The sequence below is a fragment of the Nothobranchius furzeri genome, chromosome 15, assembly GCF_043380555.1.
Source record: "Nothobranchius furzeri strain GRZ-AD chromosome 15, NfurGRZ-RIMD1, whole genome shotgun sequence".
NCBI classification, from domain to species: domain Eukaryota; kingdom Metazoa; phylum Chordata; class Actinopteri; order Cyprinodontiformes; family Nothobranchiidae; genus Nothobranchius; species Nothobranchius furzeri.
Genome location: NC_091755.1, coordinates 29709845 through 29732620, shown reverse-complemented (window position 1 = coordinate 29732620; position 22776 = coordinate 29709845). Strand labels below are relative to the sequence as shown.

Genomic DNA, 22776 nt, shown 5'->3' with positions numbered 1-22776 from the left:
TACCCAGCAGCCCCATGTCGCCAATGAGGCTCAGAGCTTGTGTGTCTGCTATTCTGTCACTCATGCACAAACTGGCGTAGGAAGGAGAAAGATTCAGACCTGTAAAAGCACCAGAGACTATTTTATTACAAAAAAAATGCCTCTTTGATCAGTTGGCATGTGACAGAAACACCTTTTAATCACAATGCCTACCTTCTGAACCAGTTTAACACTACTTTTGTTGGATCTGGGCAGAAATTTGACTTAAAAAAACAAAACTCTGGGTAATCATGCTTACTGGATACAAAATACAAATGGCTAACAAGCCTAACACTGAAAAGCCCATTTTAAAGTTGCACTATGTCGAAATGAAGTAAAAATGACATCCTGTGGTAAAATGTGGTTACTGCAACCACTTTTCGAGCTTTTGATGGATTTTTTCAGAAATCAATGGTAAAAACGACACATTGTCTCTTTAAGACCATCATTTGTGTTGATTTGTTCAAGAGTGTAAGAAAGCTACCTCGTGTGTGAGTCACACGGACCTGCACACATCAGTCTGACATCACACAGCCACCAGACCGATGCATAACTTTTATAATGGGATGTAAGAGATGGTTTTAAAGAGAACTCGTGCAGAAACAGCATTATCCTGCTGTGACTTGTTTTTTTTTTTTGAGTTTTTTCCAAAAGTCCTTATTAGTCACACATCTTCCACCCTGAGGTTTGCATCTGTGAAACATTTGAATGAAAACAGTGCCTCTTTCTAATTGACACTGCAGAAAAATATGTTTATAGCGGTTTAGAAACAGAAAACTGCCAAGAGTTTAAAGTTTACAGGAAATAAGATATTTGAATCTGATTTATATGTTTCACTTTTCCCTAAACTATCCTGAATAATTTAGAGTTTAATATCACATGCAAATTATTCCCAAAAGAAACCAAATCATCTCATTTGCTTGATATCCAAAAATCCCTTTCAGCTACTCTAAGGTATCTTTTTCACCTATTTTCAAACGTTCCACTATAAGACGTTTGCACATCTAAAAATGATTATTAGACCCTGGATACATCACATTTTCAACTTTTATTTTTGAACAGTGACTTGACACACCTAGATAAAAAGAATTGGCTTAAGAAAGATGGAATGCATTTGCTGGAGAACCTGGGCTGCAGTGTTGTTACCTTTGGACCAAGAAAAGCTATGTTTCACACCTTAAGGGACACCGGAACTCTCTGCCTGCTGGTTTAAGTTTTACATAAATTCTTTCTTCTGTAGACGACAAACATCAAATAAAAGCCCGCTGAACACCAATCCAAGTGGTTCAAATCATCTTGCTTGAAATAAATTTCTATAACTTGCCTCGTCTCGAAGCACTCAAAAAGCTTTGCAGCTTTAAAAAAAATATCAACATCTCAAAATGAATGTACAGCAGCAGTAATACACAGCAAATCCCATTCTGCTGACCCTGAGGCAGGTAGTATGAATTCTTATCAGTCTCGGCTCAGGTGAAGCCTCTTGGCCTAGGAGCTCCCTGGAGTTTCAGCAGCCTCCTCTGTGTTTGTTGCATTAGGCTGTCTGCTGCCATCCAGCTGCGTGTTGCTGATGGACTGCATGGCCTGAATCTGCTGCAGGCGTGTGGACAGTTCTGCTTTGCAGGCCTGCAGCAGCACAGTGGTCCTCTCCGAGTCCCAGCCCAGCACCTGCCGCATGACTTCCGGTCCTTTCGACATGACCATCTAAGCAGAAAAATGAGATATTTTTAATCCTGGAAACATGGGACGTGTGAGACTTCATCTGACTCATAAAAGTAGGGGAACATGTTCCAAACTGATGCTAAAACGTTGGAAAATTATAAATCAGAGCTTTGCAGAAGAAGGAGCTTGAAATGTGTCGTGATTTGCAGCGTTAGCTCATATTTACGCGTCGACTTGCTGACATTTTGTTAGGTGGTCTGATATCGAGTGCACAGCTCAGGTGTGAACACACTCCAAACACACAGAACTGATCACTCATACCACATCAGCGTGTGTGCAGAAATGTTCAGGGGCAGCGTTAAGTACGGTTCGCTCGTCTGACATACCGCCTGGTGGATAATAACCTGTTTGAGCTGCAGCGGGTCACTCACTCCTGACCATTAGTCATCTATTTCCCATCATGCTTTTGGTCAAATCTGCAAGTAAAACTAAAAGCATGTACATTGTGTTAAATCACAGGTTGGGCTGCAGCAGCACCAGAAATGACTTGGAGGTAATTGCAGGTAGCGGATGGGTTCCGGTAACGACTTGTGTTTGAGTACATAGAAGAGTGTTGACAGAACCAGACCCAGAAGAGAACTCTGACATTTGGTCTTTGCAAACAGAAATGCTGAAGGATTGATTTAAACATAAAGTGAGGGTGAGGGTGTGAGATCACTTGGGGTGTATTTTAATGGTAACGGTGTGAAGTGATGTACTTCTAGTTGTAAACACGTCAGTTAAGATGCTGTGGGGTGGGAAGAGGGCGAGAACCACAGCGTAAGACTCGCATCAGGACCGACGTAAGACCGTTATGGAATATAGGCCAGTCCTGACAGAAGATTGCTGCTCAGATCTATTAAAATCAGTTTCATCTACTTCTTTATTATTGGTGACGAGGATCGTTGATGAGTGAAACACCTGCAAATCCTCGGTGGAGAGTCTGGTCTCCGGGCTTGTTTTCCCTTTCAGGACCATCAGAGTTCTGGACATGAATCCAGAAACAGAGTCCACTTCCACTCCGTCCGGCACGTCCACGTCGACAGGACCTGACATATTGAAAACAGGTTTTCTCTCAGGGATTAATGATTGTAAATCCGTAAAAGTTGTGGGATTACTGAGCAGCAACAATGATTCCATCTAGTGACCAAAAGGTGCAATTGCAGTTCACTCCAAAAACCAATGAAGCGTGAAATATGTTCAATACGATTCAGCGAATGATCTCACCTAATTAATATTTCATTGAAATGAAAAGTTACATCTTATTCCTTTTTGGATTAATCCATTTATTTAAATTTGAAATATAAATATAACTTTAAGATAAAACAAAAACATTTTTACTCCTAATTTCTGCCTCTACCTGGAGCAGTTTTCTAGCCTAGTGAACTAGACCAAATTCTTGCTTTGCAAAGAATGGTCTAGGCATGCTCCATTGGAACCTCAACAGCTCCTACCAGGACTCTGGCTAGCCAATCACAACTCTCTAGAGGGATTTCAAACACATAAAGAGCTGTGATTGGTCCGTAATCGTGGGCCAATCATAGTGCTCTATCTGCTTAGTGAACAAATCACAGAGCTTTGTCCGCTTTGTGGGCCAATCAGAGCACTCTATATGCCTGGTGGGTGGGATGATGCAACAGAGTGAAACAAGAGTATGTCACATTCTTTGTCCAGTGGAATGCGGAGATCATTTGAAAGACAACGGTAGAACCCGCCCCACAACCGAGAGCCGTCAATGGAGCGTGGCCAGACTAAATAATACATTTATTTAGTCTGGCTTGCCAGGCTAGCAGTTTTCAGCATAAATAGCCCAATTGATGATTGACCAATCAGAAACACACACACACACACACACACACACACACACACACACACACACACACACACACACACACACACACACACACACACACACACACACACGTCTGTCTTTCTATCATAGGGAGGACCCTCCACTGACTTCCATTCATTTTTGTGACTCCACTGTGCCTAACCCATACCCTAACCCTAACCCTGACCAATGCTGATCTACTCCTAACCCCAACCTTAACTAAAACTTAGTTCACACCATAGATCTAAAACCAACTGGTAAGCTTCTAAAAAAAGTGAGGACTCAAAAAAATTGAAAATGTCTTCAAATTGTAGGGAAAATGGTCCTCAGCATGTAGTACACACACATACACACACACACACACACACACACACACACACACACACACACACACACACACACACACACACACACACACACACACACACACACACACACACACACACACACACACACACACACACACACCCTTTTTATTATAGTTTTCTGAAATAAATGGAGATCTGCTACCGCTGCAATTGCTTCAACTCTCAAAACCAAAATCGTTGCATCTCTACAGAAATACATTTTTAAATTTCATATTAATATTACAATCGGTAAATAAAAATGTTTCGAAAGCAGCAAATAACAGTGAACAGTTTTATTATAGAGATTCAACAGCCACATAAGCTTGTGATTCTTTACTGATTCAGTCAGAAAACTAAAAAAAAAAAAAAAAATAAACAAATCCTAGATTAAGTTTCTGTTAAGAAAATGGCTGTATCTAAAATCATTTAAAAAAATAGTTCAATTGTCTTCATTAAAAAAATACACAAGAGTCTTAAAGCAAAGCCAAAGACTGTAAGAACTTTTGTGGATTTGTGGTAAAAAATAGATTTTTACAATAACTATTTTCTAAAGCGTACTACTAAATAAACATGACCACATAATAACAGTCATACCTTGATGGCTCGGCCCTTCCTGCAGCCTGTCTTCCTTCTCCACAGCTTTGACGTACAGCTGGAGCAGAGCTTTGGACTGCCTCTCTTCCTCTTTTCGATCCAAAGTCCTCTGCAGTGTCTCTTGGAGCTCTTCAGCCTTTTTGTCTTGGAAGCCCAAAGCAGAGGCAAGTTGAGAGCAAGGAGCATCCACTAAAGACTGGAAATACAGATTAAACAACACATACATGAAGCAGCTCCCTATAAACACATTTAATTGTGTGAAATGATCATTTATAACCATTTAAACCAGGGGTGTCAAACTCAAACTCACACGGGGCCGAAATGAAACTCTGGGACGGAGTCGAGGGCCAAACTTAATATTTTTTGAAAAAGTGACGTCAAATTTGCACATTTTCTTTATCAACATATATGCAATTTTGAACCTTTAAATTTGGAAACAAACTTATTTCTGCATTAACACTGAATGTAGAATAACCAAATTACACACGAGCAAGTCCGTTTTAAATAAAAGGCATCAGTGGTATTCATTACTTGTGGTATAATCAGCATTTTTAAAATCTATTCAGGATTTATGTTTTCTTGTTTATTCATTTTTCTTATTTTTTATTCTCCTTTTTTTCTCCTGTAATAAGTGTCATCGCTGCTGTGACGTCTAGCTTTCCCCACTGAGGAACAATAAAGGGATTTTCTGTTCTATTCAACTATCTGCAGCCTTTCCACTTCCTGTTTACTGTAGGTCAAATCTTTTCTCATGGGCCAACAACAAAATAAAAATATCATTTTATCTTAAATGAAAATGCAACATCTCACCTGTTAACTTTCATGTTTTGTAGCAGAAAAAGAGCATAAAATCAACATATATAAAGCTCAGTTTGCTCCACTGGTTTACTGTGATGCTCACCTGTTCCAGCCAGATACCTGCATCATGGGGCTGATCTGAGCTGAGGAGGAGACTCCTGTTGTTTTGTTCATCTTCATCATAATAATGACAACATTAGATGACAACAGGTGCTCACATAGGTTTGTGCTGATGAACATGTCTGAGCAGCTTGACCACGTTGTTGTGAGTCGGGGAGGAAACACGACAGCAGCCACAGAGTCATGCTGGTTTGAGCGTGTCGCTGTTCGCTGGAGTTATATCAGCTCTGTCTGGACGTTAGTTTGAAAACTTTCTCTTTCAGTCGTGAACACATTACTGAGCGGCTAGAATCTCCGTTTCTGGGCTTCAACGTCAGAAAATAGCTGAGTGAACTCGGCGCTGAGTGAGAGGAGTGTAGTTTGTCCGTGACAGCGGAGCTGCAGACACCGACAGCAGACGCTGGAAAAAAAAAAACAAAGGAGGGGGCGCGTCGGCTCCGCGCTAACGCTGCAAAGCATCATGGGAGTTGTGGTCTTAGAGGTAAAATCGGCCAGCGGGCCAGTTTTAATATATTTTTGATATTTCCCATATCTCGCGGGCCACATAAAAGTGCTCCGTGGGCCGCATCTGGCCCGCAGGCCTTGTGTCTGACATATGTGATTTAAATGTTCATGTAACTGTGTTTTTACAACTTTTTCTTTTTCAAAAGAATGGAGATCAAACCAGGAAACATGTTGGTACCTGGAGGTCTGCCTCAGACATGAGGATAATGCTGGTGAGATCCTGCTTCAGCTGCTGGGCCAAATTCACCCACGGTGCTGCAGCGCTGGAGGCATCAACCGTATCAGCCTCCAGCAGCATGGACTCCCTCGCCATCCAAGCTGTGCCACCATCGACTTTAAAGAGAAGTAGGAATCAAAACCCAATTACACTTTTTGTTGTTACAAAAACCATCAGTCCAGATGTGCACAAATGGTCCTGCTTACTCTTGCGAGATGGAGCCCATGTCTCATTGTTGTGCAGCAGCATGAACTTTGTGTTTGATGGTAAACACAAAAAATAACCTTGGTCCTCTACTATCGTCCCATCATGCTCTAGGACCACTGTGACTGGGTCACTGGGGCTGAACCCGAGAAACTCACATCCTGGAGGAAAAACACAAATACTTTTAAACTTGGAGATCTCTTTACTTTTATATAAAGATCCGACAAAAACCGGATGAACAATCATTTAGGTCAAAAGTCAAGTCACATCTTACATTTCATTTTTCTTTTTGAGTGGTTTGATATTTAAATATTTCATACATACAGCTTTAGCAGGTGTCGGCAAATATTTAATGATATGATAGAAAGAGGCTGCGTGTTTGCAGTGAAGGTGACTGTAATCCCAGGAATGTGCAAGCTCAGAAACGTGTGCAGCTGCAGGTTTGAACATGATGGAATCTGAACTGTTTCTGTACATAATCCGTTCATGATTATCAGAGGCATGCGGTAAAACCCACCAAGGTCTCACTTTTGGTTTACAGCAGTCGTGTTTCTTTCGTTTTCACTGTTTTGAGTTTGTAGTAGCAAGCTGAGCTCAGATGGGCAAAATGGGTCACCGAAACTAAACGAAAACATACAAAATCGGAGTTTTCTGTCAAAGAATATAAAGAAAAGCCATGTCAACACACCTTTTTTCTTTAGCTCATCCAACGAAGGAACAGCAACGCCATATGATGTCTGTCGTGTGAAATTGCACACTTTGCACGCTTTCCCATCTGTCATTATATTAATTTAACTACACTATCTTCAATTACTTTGAGAAGCCACGGTGCTAAAGCACTTCACTTTTCACTTCTTCTTGAACCGCCAGTGAAGCGCTATGCCTGCTGGGATATGTAGTTTTAATACCACAAGCGGATAAACGATAGATGCGCGTTCTGGTTTTTATTATTATTTAAGAGGGGGAACTACTGGCCACGTGTACAATTAAAATCAAATAAACCTGAAAAAGAATAATAAAAAAATTAATTAATGTGAAATGGCTGATGCTAAACTGTCTGCAAAAGCACGCATAGGGTATGCGTGTCTCAGATTTAGAAAATCAACTATTTGTGACTGACAATTGGGGATGCAGTTTCATTTCAAGAGCCCAAAATCATGGCCCCAAAAGTGGGAATCATAACAACCATTTTTATTTATTTATTTGTTTGTTTATGTATTTAGTTTGCACGGTAAATGTAATTGTATGTTCAATTTGTGTAAGACAGTCTATTTTTAAAAGTGCAGCACTAAAATAAAAAATCAAATGTTACCCAGCCAGCTGCTCCTTAACCGATTACTTTTTGTTGGTTTTGTTTACACAGAAAGTTGTCTCTGTGATCAATGATCAGTGTTTCAGGAAAAGCAATCGAACACGAGTCAGTCCTCCTGTACTGTAAATAAATGGACAGAAAGATGGCGTCCACCGAGCAACCTGATCCACCAACACAGGTCCTTCTGTACCTCTAAGACTTATTCGTGGCCAGATAAAGCTACTGACTGTGTGGCTGTATTTTTGTAGTCTGTTGCTTTTAAATGTCTACATTTCATGAATTTATTCAAGAATTGCTCAGCTAATAGATTGTAGCGTGCTTGCTAGTTAGCATGCTAACTATGTTAGGTTTAAAAAGTTGCATCTCTCGCACGTTTTTATCAAGAAGCGGACACCAAGGGGTATAGGGTTTGACTACACGTTTTTACAAACATTGTGGCGTGTTTAATTTGCAGATTAGTTATTTATCTTGATCAAATGTTGCGTAGTGTTTCCACTTGTCTCCTGTCATCTTGTCATGGCATGTTGACATGTGTAAAGGTCACTCTTTCGGGATGCATCTGTTTTTTGCAAACCCACTCTTGACTTGAATGGCCGGACAAACGACCATTACAATGTTTGGTATAGATGGAATCTTGCAGCTCATCTAATCAGACCACAATTCATTTGTCGTTACAGTTACAGGACTATTTGAGAAAGCAAATGTTACCCATGGCATATAAAACGGAGCATTGTGTTCTGTCTAAACTAGGTTAATAAGTAGAAAGTGACAGATGTCTTGGTGTGCGTTGGTCTCAGATTTCAAACTTATACGTCATATACAGTTAATGATGCAACATGAAATTATGTTGTTTATGCAGTTTTTGTATTGTTTACATTAAAATAATACATGTTTAATTTGCTCTGATTATTTTAATTAATTTGTAACCTAAAAACACCTAAAACATTCTTTCCAAACCGAAGGTTAATAGCTGTTTGGAGGGGTGCACCGGTCTATCGGCCCCGATCTCGGGTTTTCTTTTTCAAGATTGGTGATCGGCTAAAAACTGCAATCGGTGCACCCCTAGTTAATCCATCCGTCCATTTTTGTTACCCACTTATCCACACAGGGTCGTGGGGGACTGGTGCCCCTAGTTAATGTTAAAGCAAATAATTGCTATAGAATTTTTTTTAAAGTGTGTCAAAGCAGGTACAAAAGTTTTGTTTTCAAAGTTAGAAAAATGAAAGTCTAAAGGAACAAATATGATTTTGAAATTCAACAGCAATGCTAAATATGTTCATTTATATTTGAGAACATGACTTCATGTCCAGTTAAAACTGGTATTGTTTCACAAGTATTCATATTGATTTTGTCAATAAAAGGAAAATGAAGCATTGACATAATCTGCTTTTAGTTAAGACAAAATCAGTATTGGCAAAAAATCGGTATCGGTAAGTCAGGTTTTTTCAAGATTGGTAATCGGCCAAAAACTGCAATCGGTGCACCCCTAATTGTTTGGAAAGGACGTCACACATTATCTGTTCTGAAGTTTCTCATATGTCATCCCAAACTAGTCGATAAACATCTTGACATGAGATGTGCTGTAGTAATGTTTTATTTATTTTTTATTATGTCACCATCTGGGTAAGTTTATGTACTTAGCTCTGTTTTTATTTTAGTTATATTTTTTATGAAACTCATACTTTTTTAAAATGTTGTCTCACCAGTGGCTATCTTGCTTAAAAAATGCAACAAACATTTGATTTAGCCAGATGTGCTGTCCCTGATATCTGGTTGACTTGTTATATTTGCATTGTGAGCTTGGTTGCACACTGTTGTACACAAAGCTGTCTTTTAATGTAAATGTTACACTTGAAGTAAATTCCAGACCTATTAATAGCGCTTTCTAAGCAACTGAATGATATACTGCTTGAAACAATCATGTAGATTTTCCAGTATCATTAAAACTTCTGAAAAACAAATTTAGATGAAAAATGTTTCCATAACACCTTTTCCACTTTTGATGTAGCTGTCTTCAAAAAGACTTAAAATGATTAAAAATTGAATAGGATTTGTATCATATGCAAGATGAATCACATCTCATGTTTATGGGTTAATTCAATCAGAAAACAACTTAAAGAATTATTTTTACTGTAAATCCCAGTTTCCAAAACTTTTTTTAACTTTTTGCATTCAGCGTGATTTTTTTTTTGTGTGCAGTTACAGATTTTTCTAATTCTTCTGCTAAAGTGTTAGAATTTGTTGTAAGGGTAACTTGTAAACCAACACTACCTTTATCCTCCAACAGATGGCTCTATCACACTACTGATTTCTTATTATTTCATCTTTGCAGGCTGGCCTTCTGCCTTTAGAAGGAACCGCTCAACCCAGAGAGGCACTGGTAGGTGTCAGAATTTACTTCACATTTTAATTTAAAATGGGATGGATTTAAAAAGAAAACAGCAAATTAAATCAATGCAGTTTGAGTTTAGAATAAGCAGAATCAAACAACCTTCTCATTTAATGACATTTTTTGTGTTGACACTCTGATCCTTATAAAGGTTCAGATTTTGATGATTGATTAATGCAATTTTTGGTAATCTGAAAGTTTCTGTGGTCATATTTAATTTCACTGATTTGCTTGAATGTTTACTCGTAAAATCAGTGAAGCTTTACTCTTAAGTTATTTTGTTAACTGTGTGTTTTTATTTGGATAATTTGATTGTGTAACAATTCCTCCCAGGAGAACTATAAAAAGCTTCCAATTAACACTTTAGTATCACATTAATATCCCTGTGTTGTGATTGGAGCAGATCATGAACAACTTTGACTGAAAATTTTTGTTTTCTGATTAAATGGGTTATTTTTTCCCCTCAAATGTTGGTTAGTTTAATGACTTTGTTTGCAGATAGGACAGAATGGTTCTGAACAAATATCCTTAATAGATTGTTTCTTCTTAGAAAGAAGTCAAGTAGTACCGTAAACACTACGATGATGTCATCTAACAGCAATCGGCATCAGTTGCTGTTTGTACTACTTGTTTAAAAGGAAGTGTTTAGTTGTTGCTAAATGTGATGGAAACCATCCCAGGTACGTTCACTGTCCTTGTATGGGCGCAGCACCCAGGTTGCTTTGTTCAGCCGGCATGTCTCAATGTCATTCGCCACCATTCACTCTTCATCTTCCCCCCATCATCCCTTCATGCCAAGGCTAATTTAATCCTGGCTTTATTGATTGTGGGAGCATTCTCCCAGGCTTTCTTTCAATTTACTTCAATGTCATCATCCCAGTGCACTTGAAGACTGCCTCCTTAAAAAGGGAAGAAATTCTAGTTACGAAGGTCCTGATTCGAGACTGGTTGACAAGTCCCACCACCACCACCACCCTCTCTTCCAACCCCTTTTCTCTTTTTGATGAGCTGCTCTTTCCCAGTTAAGTGGATTATTACAGTAGGGATAATTCTTGTCACATGGCATTATTTGGATGAGGTGAATAATTGAAATTTGTGTCTGAAAGGATTTTATCTGGATGAGAGGAAAGGGAGTGCTGGCAGGGTTAGAAGGGAGGAGAGAGAGTTCACACACACACGCACACACACACACACACATACACACACACACACACACACTTGTATAACATTCATGTGCACATGGCCATGTCAGACAACCCAGTGTGTCAGACTGGGGACACCAGTCATGTTAACAGGTTCTGACTCACCTCGCCCAGATCAGCAGGCCTTGGCACACTGCTCGGCATGAGCTCTCCTTCGTGGCAAGAGGACTCAGCTCAGGGGCCAGTGCCACAGCCTTTGCCACCAAACAACCCAGAGCTGTGGACCTGCAGTTTAAAAACTGTGTGCCTGCGTGTGCATGTGCACGCTAGTTGACTGCTGTATCAGTCACTGCCAGCCGCTGTTGTTGCCTCTGGCATGCCGTTTGCTTTCTTTCATCCTTGTTCTTCGTTCACTGTGTTAGGTTTTAACTTATGCTTTACCCCTTACTTTAAGAAGCTAAGAGGACAGAGAAAAGATAAGATAAGATGAGAAAGAAACCTGGGTATAAAAATATTTTCCTTATTTAATTAAAACACACATTATTTTTGTTACACAGCTTACCCTTGTTCTTGGGGCTGGAGGTTCTAACAAATGCCACTAGACACAGCCCAACAACGAAAACTCCTGAGTCAAATAAAAAGGTACTAAAGAAAAATCACAGCTTTTAATTAAAAGCTGGAAAACAAACTAAAATCAACAGATCTCTGGTAGCTTTTCAATTGAAATATTTACTTAAGCTGGTACGGGGTTCGAAGAGCTTCTATAAGCAAAAAGGCACTCTGCAGCCAAACAAAACGAGCCTTTTAAAGAACAGCAAATTATTAGTTTTCTGTCAAGGCAAAGATACCAGTATGAAGCGATTGGGAACCACTGACTCAGGCTTAAGCAGAATACCATGCAGAGGCTTTCCTCTAACCACGCGCACGTAATCACAACCGTATTCTACAAAGTCAGGGTGTCCAGAACGGAGCAGAAATGGAGACTACTCATGGGTTAGGAGTAGCTCCTCGGGCGTGTATCCAGCGTTCCTTTTATCCCCTCAGGGGAACAAACACACTCAGTCCAAGATGAGCGGCAGGTGTGCCTGCAGAAATTCGGAGCGGGGACTTCCCAATGACGTCATCGGAGAGAACGTCCACAGCGAGGGAATCCCGGCACGTCTCCACAGCAACGGGGACGCCACCCTCCAGCGATGTCTTGTACCGGTGTGTCCTTAACTGGTTGGAACTTAAATGCGCCATTTTAAACAAACACAATGATAAAAAAAGAAAAACAGCACATTTACGGCCACACAATAGTGGGAACTGTAACACACTGTCCCTACCCTACTTGCACCTTTGGCTCACCCTTGTGGTTGCAGTTACCCGTATCAGTCTATTGGCGGTAGTTCCATAATCTTTTGACTCTTTCCGTAAAGTTTCCTTTGATCATGTTGCATCTCCATCACTCAGGTTTCAATGCCTTCAAGGCTATATTATTAGTTTGGTTTGTGGGTTTTCATGCATTTAGAGATCAGTTGATTATAATATAAAGTAAAAAGAAAGCAAGACATATGTTTTCCCAATAAATACTGAACTAAGTGAATTTGAAAGTGAGGCTAGTCAAGTTGGAGTGATTGCGTTTCCACGGTTTTAGGACGTAATCTTGTTTGACCTTTTAAAAGCCACAGTTGGTTTATTGGAGCTTCGTTGTGTTGGATGTAATCCTGCCGTTTTTTAATTTAAAAATTCTAACTTCCATATTTATTTCCAAGCTAAACTTAGAGTGGCTGGAATAAGTCGGAAAGAAAAAGAAATGGGGACACTTAAAATCGGTATAATCATGCTTAGATTTGTGCCTTTCTAACTTCCTGTGGTAGTGTGGAGGTTACGTTAAATATCAAGCACTCCCTCTGCAAAGTGATACCTGTAACAAACTATTAAAGGTGTAGAACACTGATAAAACATTTTTTAATTATTCATGATTATAATCACTGAGTTTTTCATGCAGGCTGAACATGAAAATAGTCTCCTTCCCCATATCTCCTGCATTAGCTTCTAATAGAAAATAGAAGCCCGACAGATCTACGTCACACTGTCACTTAACATTCATGGAGTCGACCATCTTAACTCGCAACGGGGAAAATGTTGTTGCTTCAGCATCCAGGAAACAGCAGAGAACGTATTGGCTAGTAAAAGCTAACTGTTAGCATTAGCGACTCCACCACCCGGCATAACTCCTCCAGGCTTGTGTTAGCTGTGGAAATAAAACATCCACTGCAACTTTGCAACTCGGTGGTAAAGTTGCTTTGTTGTTATCCAATCCATGGCGAGATGTCAAATATCAGGAAATAGGACTCTAAAACCTGCCGTCTGAAACTCAGCTAGGATGTGGCTCCCTTCTAGTTCCTGGAAATGATGCACTGGTATTTCATGCCCTCTGAGTACAACTTTTAGCATTCATTCCTACTAACAACCACTGCAAATGTAAGAATATATGAGCGTTCCAAACCTTTAAGGTGTTAATTATGCTGAAAAATAAGAACTTGACCTCACTGAGCTCTTATATTGTACATTATGCTAACAAGAGAAATCCACATTTTGTTTGGAAGAAATCTGGTCAGTAATTTGATTTAGGCAATTAGTTCAGTCCTTAGGTCATATTATGTTTTATTTTGAACGTGGAACTTACCAACTGAGTTACTTCTGGATTATACCACCACCCCATGGACTGTATTGCATTTGATGGGCGTTCAACTTTCTTCCTCTGCTTTCCTCGGACCACATTACTTTTTTCCAAAGCCGTGAACTGATTTATACATTTTTTAGCATTTTGAAACCTAATATGTTTTTTAAGTCTCTGATTGCTTTAAATCATCTTTTGCATTGTGTAAAGGAAATATTCTTTTGCAGTTTTTTATTTCCACAATTTCAACAGTTCAGGTTTTTTTTTTTCAGTTACATTCCTTCTCTGAAAATGTCAATTCACCACATTTCTTCCCGGTTTCAGTAACGACTAGTACAGTTAACCCAGTTTTACTCATTTCATCATCACTCAGCGTTTGTTTCGTTCATCCTGCCTGTCGCATTTCAAAGGCTTATCCGGACTCTGACACATTTCCAAACATGCTTGACTTTTTTGCTTGGAAACGAGTTTACAATAAATTTTCTTAACTGGAACAGCAACAGGGAGTTAAATCTGTGAGACTTTAATTAATCTGACTTATTTGTTTTTTTGGTTGCTCTCAGTTAGTGCGTGCATGTTGGCACAGATAGTGTGAACTGGATATGTGTTCTGTGTTTAGGTTTGGGGATTTTAGCACAGCAGAGGGAGGAGAAAAAGAATTGTATGGAGAACATCCCCGGTCTCACAGCAACTTCAAAAGCTCTGCTTCCCCAGGATATTTAGCGACTGTGATGAAAAATTTAGCAAGCGTTAAATATGCCGCTTTGAAGTGATCTGTTTTGGCTCAGCAGTCTTCAAGTTTCTGTTGCCCCTTTGCTGCAAAATAGCCATCTTTCCATACGGAAGATTGTGTTTAGGGTAAGAGTTTTGGGGGACAGGGCTGTTTAGCAGAGATCATAGTAACAGTAACGGGTGTCACTAAAGTCAAAAAGGCACAGCTACAGCAGCTGGAACTGTTTGTTGTTCATTAGCTCTTTTCCTCATCATTTTACCTCTCCCTGATGGCTCTTTTGGTGAGTGACAGAGGCTACAGGCAGACAGATGTTGCTCATCTGTTGGCTTGACTTTCATGTGGGTGTAACATAAATGTAAAACAGCAGCTATACTAGGAAGTCAAAGGTCACATTGGGGTATCCAAGTAATTGTTGCCAAATTGTCCTTCCTTGTACATTAATATGTTAAAATTCTGAACCTATTTAAAATGACAATAGATCATATTTTAAACTTTAGGTTTAGAGCTTTAACATTGATCTCTGTGATTGGTTAGAAACTGGACCAGTTTCATATTTGACACCACTCTGCAGCCCTCTGCTGACCAAAAACCACACTTGATAGTTTTATGGAGTGGGTAGGTGCTCTAGGGGCACTCTTTATCTGCTGTTAGCTGTAATGCTAGCAGTTATCATTTTCAGTTTGCCAATCATCAATAAAAAGCACAAGAAAAACAAAAACAAGTTGTTTTTTTTTGTTGGCATTGTGTCTGGAAGTAAAAGTAAGAGGGTAATGTCTTTGGAGTCAAAGCAAAAAGCTAAAACCAGAGTGAGCTAGTTTTTAAGGAAGCTAAAGGAGGCTACAAAATCATGGACTGATGGTGACCTGGCTTTGTTGCTACTGGACTTGTAAGTGATAGTTTTTGTCCAGCAGTATGAATCTTTTTACTCCATGGTTTATTTTAGTTTCAGTTGGCTCATGTTAGTGTTAGCTTGTTGTTAGCGCTAGCTACAGCAGGGTTGTTTACGAATGATGTAATTCCACTTTAAACCAGTAGGGTGGATGATCAGGAAACTGTTCTGTGTTTCTGTAAAAAAAATTACTTCCATTTATCATTGAATGGGAAAAAAAATACACTTCAAGTGCCATAAACTAAAAAATAACAAGAGCTTAACGTCTGAGAATTCATTTATCTGTTCTGTTCACATTTATCATTTTAAAGCCATTATTTACATTTTTGAAAACTCCAGGTTTCCACATGCTCCAAATTAATTATTGGGGCAGAATAAGAAATGAGAGGCTGTAATAAGTCTGAAATGGTAACTCCATTCTGTCAAGGAACTAGGCTACCATTTAGTTAGTCAGGGGAACCTTCTCTGAGATTTTCCTTTTTTCCTCTTTGCTCATTACTTTAATTGTAATTGTAATCCTTTATTGGAGCTGTCTGCAGTAAAGGTGAGTTATAGTCCGAGTGGGGGCGCCAGCCATAGAGATATTTCATGATTATTGGAGAAGACGGTCACTAGGTGGCAGCCACTAGTTTGGGCTCATTGTAATTACTGAGAGGAAGTGATAGCGTGTGTGTGTGTGTGTGTGTGTGTGTGTGTGTGTGTGTGTGTGTGTGTGTGTGTGTGTGTGTGTGTGTGTGTGTGTGTGTGTGTGTGTGTGTGTGTGTGTGTGTGACCGCCTATTGAGGTTTGTGACAAATTTTTAGAATAATCCCGAAAGAAAAATTCCATTGGCGCTCACTTTTTAAAGATGTACTGAAAACATCAGTTTTATTGTTTTTGTTTTTTTTCTTGTTTAGTTTAAAAAAAGGAACTTAATTTTGAATTAAAACAAAACTTTTAACAGTGTGGCCTATTATTTAGGCCTGTAAGATGTTGTCACTGTATTACTGGTGCACCATTTGCACAAAACACATCTGCACACCACAGTGTGCTTTAGCAGTCGTAGAAAGTTTCCTCTTAGAAAAGCATAAAAGCTCAATTCTCTGTTTTGCATCACTTATGGTGCGTAATGTGCTGTTTGTTTCGGTGGTTAATGACACAGGAACGGCCGTTCGTTCTATTGTTGCTGTGTTGCACTTTTCCCCCGCTCTATGCAACCCTGCAGCCAGCTTCCTTAGAGGACTCCGTATGAATTCACACTGTCGTGTCCAAGGACGAGTGGCGCAGGGTCAGCTAATTGCTTTTATGATTATGATTTCACGTCAGATTTATTGTGCATGCTCCTAGCACATCTTCCAGGTCTTGCCGACGTTGCGGGCTCGGATGGGGAAAATGAGTTTACAGCTTCTGGCTGTGACTTCTTGTTTAAGTGCAGGTCACACTTTTTGACTCATTAGAGTGGAGCGCAGGGGGTGAATCATGCAGTCTTTTCCTGTAAAAGCCTCTGTTTTCTATGTCAGTAACTGTACTTGTTTTGCTCACATTTGGCCACAAACGACCATTTCATCACTTTGTCTTCAACATGTGCTAAAGTTTGGAGGTCATGAGTGTGGAATGACACAGACAGGGAATTTGGTTTTTCTGTCGTTTGAACTTTTTTTATGAGCTATAAATCTTTCATTTTCATTTCTGTTTGCAGATGAAATCGCTGCGCTTATTCCACTCATAGTGTGCCAGAATTATCAGTTGACTTCTTTTTGATGTTGTTGACTTTTTTTCTTTCCACTGGTTCCACCCACCCCTTTGAAAAAGGATGAGCACAGATGAGTCCGACCCATTTTATAAATTATTTTCATTAATGGTTTCTGCCTTGTGTGTTCAGCTGGACCAGATCTATATTTACATCATTGTACTTTGAATGTATTTAAAAATATAATAAAAGTTTTAGAAACTCTTGAAATTTCCATTTTTAAGGAAAAATACACGCCAACAATTCACCCATTGCAAGCATGGAGCCTCTCTCCGTGACTCGTGGCTCTTGATTTGTTGCAGTCGTTTGACCTCGCTCTGACCTTCCGAGCTCGGCCGCGGTGTGACGAGTGACAGATGCAGCCTGGGAATATGGTTTGGATAGCTCAGTAGTGCTCAAAGGAATGTTGAAGCTAGTTTTACGCAAAGTTCATTTTGGAGACATATGTAAAGTCTGTGATTAAGCTGAATTCAATAAACTTTAATGAATACTTGGGACTTTATTTGTAGGGGTTTTTGTCGCAGTGAGTATATTAAGGTAAACAACTTGGTAACAGAGCTGTAATTTCCTATTCTCCCACAATTTAGAGAACTGTCACAATATGTTTACTTAAGAAATGATAGAAATACGACCCCAGTTTAATTACAGTGTAGTCATTTTGCCTCAATATACTTGGGAAAGTGGTCTTATTGAGCTAAGCTTCCTTTATACTCTCCGTTCTGCTTTGTAATTACTTCAGCCTGATTTATGTTCTTTTCTTTGTGTTCATGGTTGTAAACTGCTCAAGTGAGTAACTTGGTCGGAGAGTGGCTTGTCTCCTTGCAGCGAGGCTAGAAATCTCCCGATGAATCTGAGATGTCTCTGCTGTCAAGACTGCTCACATCGCTCCCAGCCTCCAATGTCACTTTCAAGGCATAATTACACAAGTTGTGTTGATTAGTATGAGAAGCAATTACGGTGGCTTTCCGCCGCAAATGGGGAATGTGATGGCTCTTGATTGACAGGAAGCATTCTGGTTTTAATAAGTAAATGACTATGGTAATTCAGGTACTGAGACCCTTTGATTTGTCAGCATCTTTCTCATTTTTGTGATGTCCTCTTATTTTAATGAACACGAATTTGATTGGATCCCCCTTCATTTCCTCCATCCACCCCTGCATCTGTCCATCTGTCTGTCTTCTCTCAGACCAGCTAGCGCTCTCATAAGGGAGCCATACACTAATGCTTTCAGAGCCATCGGAAACAATCCTGCTGCCGAGGCTGAATTATTCCTCGCTGAATGAATCCAGCGTGTACAAATGAAACCTAAGACATAAATGAACATCATACGATTTCTAGCTCACATTTTAAATTCCTTTTAGCCTATCGTGCTTTCACAAGTGTAGAAATCAGAGGAAAAATTATTTGTAATTGACACTTTGGGGAACATTTTTTTCCCCTTTTATCTGGCTTCCCAGTAAGTTATTAGCTGTTAATTTGTCTGCAAGCTCCCCTACAGCGCCAGATATTTGTTCGAATACTGGGATCCCCTCAGCGCATTTGTAACTACACTTCTGAAAATGCCGCCCTGCCTAATTATGTAACATAATACTGCCTTTTAGGCAAGTTTCTTTTAATTGAATAATATTAGTGCCAGCTAAGGATAAGCAGTTGGAACAGCAATGCTTAAAAGAGCAGTCTAAACTGTGTACGAGTTGTACAGGCAACTACAGTAATTCACTGGCTAAAGCTTTTACACTTTGTGTATTTTAGATTTTTGATGAAGGGTCAAACATTTATGCCAAAATTTGATTGGCCTAACACTTAGTCTCATATTTCTTTCTTTGTTAATAACCATTGGCCTAATCAAGTAATTCCCCGTTTGTCTTGGTAACCCCCTATAGAGTCATACATGCATACATATAATAAAATAATTTTGCTGTTGCACTCTCCAGCCCAGCTGTAATTTATATGGATTGAATGAGTGCTGCATTGTGGAAAAGCACCAGTGGACCAAATGCTCGTTTGTCACCTCTAATAAATGTTGGAATGTAAATTATGAACTTATGCTTCAGATGTAAATGCACTTTATTCCAGTCCTTTAATGTAAACAGCCCACTCCAATACATTAAGGGGGTATGTGAGGCGGGGGAGGGTGGAGGGGTATTCGATTTGGGTTTTTGGCTGTTTTCACAATCAATAACAAACACAAAAGAGCCTAGATGGAGAATGTTATAACATATCTGAAGTTGCCTTCATAAATTATTGCATGAAAGCAGGCTTGTACACCAAAAATGTAAATACATTAATGTTATTAATAATGTAGTGACTAATAGTTCTATCAAGACTGTAATAGCAGTTTAATGGAATATGACTGCAAGAATGTATTACACTTCGTACATTCAGATGGGACCTCACATGACATTTATCAGAGATTTCTGTAACAATTTTTTTGATTATTTTGTTAGGCTAATTGCTTCTTTTCCCTCCGAACGTCTTCCCTGGGAGAGGGGCAGAAAAAAAATCTGGTAATGGATATTAATTAATATGTGTCACTTTTCTGGGTTTGATTGAAAATAATGAAAGCAAAATGCTAATGGGGCTTCACTGATTCTCTGTGTGTGGTACCCTGAGATTGTGTTTTTTATCTAGAAAATCTGGAAAAAAATGTGTCTCAGTCTCTGGGCCAAAATGAAACATAAATTATCGTCAAGCTTGCTAAAAATTAAAAAGCACTTGGGTAAAAAAAATATTTCTGGTTATTATAACTTAAACAATGTGGTTCTGAAGTGAGCTACCAGTAAAGGTTTTAGTGTGCTGTAAAAAATCTGAAAATTTTTCATCTTTCTTGTGACTATTCCTTGAAATGACATCACCCTAATCTCAGGGTAGATTTTTTCTTTTTCTTTTTTTCTTTTGAATAAGTGAAAGAATCTCATGAATCATTTCATAGTTGGTGTTTAGACCATATGAACGTCAGATATGCCTATCTTGGTTGGGTCTTTGACCTTTTTGTTAAGTTAGACCGTCCTTATACATCTAGAGCAGTGTTTCCCAACACTGGTCCTCAGGGCACACTGTTCTTCATGTTTTCCATGTTGCCCTTTGAAACACCAGTGTAGGGCTGGGCGATATGGCCCAAAATCAATATTGAGGATTTCACCTTGATACCGATAAATGGACGATAACTACAGGTATACACAGAAAGAAAAGTTGTCCACTAGATGGGGCTGCCACATGTATTATGTTGAGTCACATTTTTGAGTGACTCGGTGGTACAGCTTCTTAAAGGGACATGAACGTTGCCAATCTACACACATCTTTTCATTTTTTTATTATCTAATGTATTGCCATGGGAAAAATTATCCTGACAAGAGTCAGAAGTTTCTAAAACAATACATTTTCAATTTATTGCCCAGCCCTACACCATTGTTTCCCTGCTGCCATACACCTGATTTCAATGAATGAGTGATTAACAGGCATCTGCAGAACTTGATGTCCTTCTGAGATGCCAATGGAAATCAGGTGTGCTGAAACAGAGACATAGAAACCATGTAGGACAGTGTGCCCTAAGGACCAGGGTTGGGAAACACCTATCTAGACCATCAACACAACTATTAACTAGCCAGAGGGAGGTAAAGCAGAAGTTGAGGCTAAATCAAAACTGAGTGTCCCACCCCTTCCATGTAAACAAATTAGGCTGGTTCCTGTCCAAAAACTAACAATTATTCTCAGATATTTATTTCCACATATATTGGGGCTGGGCGATACGGCCTAAAATCAATATCACAATACAATGAGGAGCTCACCTCGATAACGATAAATGGACGATAACAACATGTATTGGCAAAAACAAAAGTTGTCCACTAGATGGGGCTGTTTTAAGTTGAGTCACGTTGTAATTTGACTCAAGGAGATGCTGCTTCCTAACTCATTCACTGCCAATGACGATTAAAGTCATCATTTGCACTTTTTTACTGTTTGGGCATCGGAAAGAGCCCCCACGCCGACAGAACAAACATCTCAGCTCTGAAGCCGATCTTCATCTGCATAAGTCACACGTCACATGATCAGGAAGCAGAAAATCCATGTAAAGTGAGGCGCGAACCGGAAAAGCGTCTGCCGATCACAATTCGACAACAGATTATGAAAGAATGGATAACGCTCGAAACACGCGGGTTCTTCCTGATGTAAGAGGTGAGTCTCCTCTTTGTTTTGGTTGTTTTGGCGTTGACATCATCCTAGCGCTCAACGTTCTGTGACTCTTAAAAAAACAGTAAAAACGGCGAGAAACGCTGGCAGCGAAGGCCTTTAGCGATCAGAAAACGGCTGTCAGGGAATGAGTTAAAATGACTTGAACATCGCCAACCCACACATCTTTTCTTTTTTTTAATGATCAAATTTAGTGTATCAATAACGATACATTTTTGATTTATCGCCCAGCCCTAACTTGTGTTATAAATCAGTGTTCTAGACTTTACTTGTTCATCTTAAATTCTGAGTCACACTGTTGCAGTTATCCTACAGAAATCACTGCCAAGAGTTCCTTTCACCTCCCTACACCTTTTAGCCTAACGGAGGCCCTTTCAAGCTCTTTTAAAACACAGGCCACAAGAGTAAAAACAGAGGTTGTCACTGTTAACAAAAAAACTGGTTTAAGTGACAATTATCCAACACCTGGACTGGCTCTGTTCCCTGGCATGTGTGTATGGACTTCTTGTTAATGCAGTGATTAACAATAAGATTGCATTTGTTTTTCTCTGTAGCTCTCCTGGCAGCTGTTCTTCGCTTTCTCTTTGATTAAAACAGTAGATGGATGTGTGCATTGCAGTTCAGTTATAAACTTCACAGGAAAGGGTGAAGAGACAAAGATGAGGCCACTCTTCCTGCCGCAGATAGTGTTTACTGTGTGGCTTGCTAACCTTTGGAAAGAGTCAGCCAGCCCAGACCGTTGTCAGCTGTCCAATATTCGTGTCTCTTTTTGAAAGACCGTCTATTTTATAGTTTTATGTTTTTAATATTTTATTTCTGCTACATAAGTGTCTCTTTCTTTCTGTACTGTTTTTTCCATGTCAAAGCCCTGAAAGTGTACGGAAAGTGGTTTTAAATGTCATGCGGACAAGAAACGGATGAAGTCAAGGGGCTTCCAAAAGCAGGCTGTACTTTTGAAATGCAGAGTGGCATTGTCATGTGTTTTCTGCGTCAAGGTCGACGGAAAATGTCAGAACAGGTGTGCGTCTGCTGCTGAGCTGCTTGCCAACTCAGCCCCTTTGCTGTAACACACCACCACATGTGACTCTATACTAGTTCACCGTGGGTTGTCCCTCATTCATTTGGAGTATGTTGGTAAAACATGCATTCCCCTTTCGTCACACAAAGTGACAATTTGTTGACTTAAGATGGGTGTGAACGCCTTAAATTTGGTCAATGCTTTAAATCTTCACATAATCACACAAAGTATTGGTGCTGTGTAGGAGTGACTTGCAACATTCCTGTCTGAGTGCTCACATTATGTCTTGGTTTTGGTGTTTTTATGTTGTAAGTTTCATAAAAATCTTTTTGTTTAAACATAGACTTAAGTTGTTTTATTTGTCTTCATGTCATTAA

The 22776-nt window shown here is 39.5% G+C and overlaps 2 protein-coding genes across 2 annotated transcripts in view; one reads left to right on the top strand and one right to left on the bottom strand.

Annotated features, from left to right (window-relative positions):
* Positions 1–1047: 1047 nt before the first annotated feature.
* Positions 1048–7207, bottom strand: dffa (DNA fragmentation factor, alpha polypeptide). The gene is made up of 6 exons (XM_015967628.3): positions 7020–7207; positions 6334–6492; positions 6089–6243; positions 4489–4684; positions 2638–2765; positions 1048–1719 (listed from the first exon to the last, which is right to left on the bottom strand). Exons 1-6 carry the CDS (start codon positions 7111–7113, stop codon positions 1504–1506), a joined length of 948 nt encoding a protein of 315 aa, XP_015823114.3. The 5' UTR covers positions 7114–7207; the 3' UTR covers positions 1048–1503.
* Positions 7208–7726: 519 nt separating this feature from the next.
* pex14 (peroxisomal biogenesis factor 14) overlaps positions 7727–22776 on the top strand; it is a 64448-nt gene continuing 49398 nt past the window's right edge. The window contains exons 1-2 of the mRNA XM_015967630.3: positions 7727–7821; positions 9976–10023. Coding sequence (XP_015823116.3) covers positions 7774–7821; positions 9976–10023 — 96 coding nt within the window. The 5' untranslated portion in view covers positions 7727–7773. The remainder of the gene's footprint in view (positions 7822–9975; positions 10024–22776) is intronic.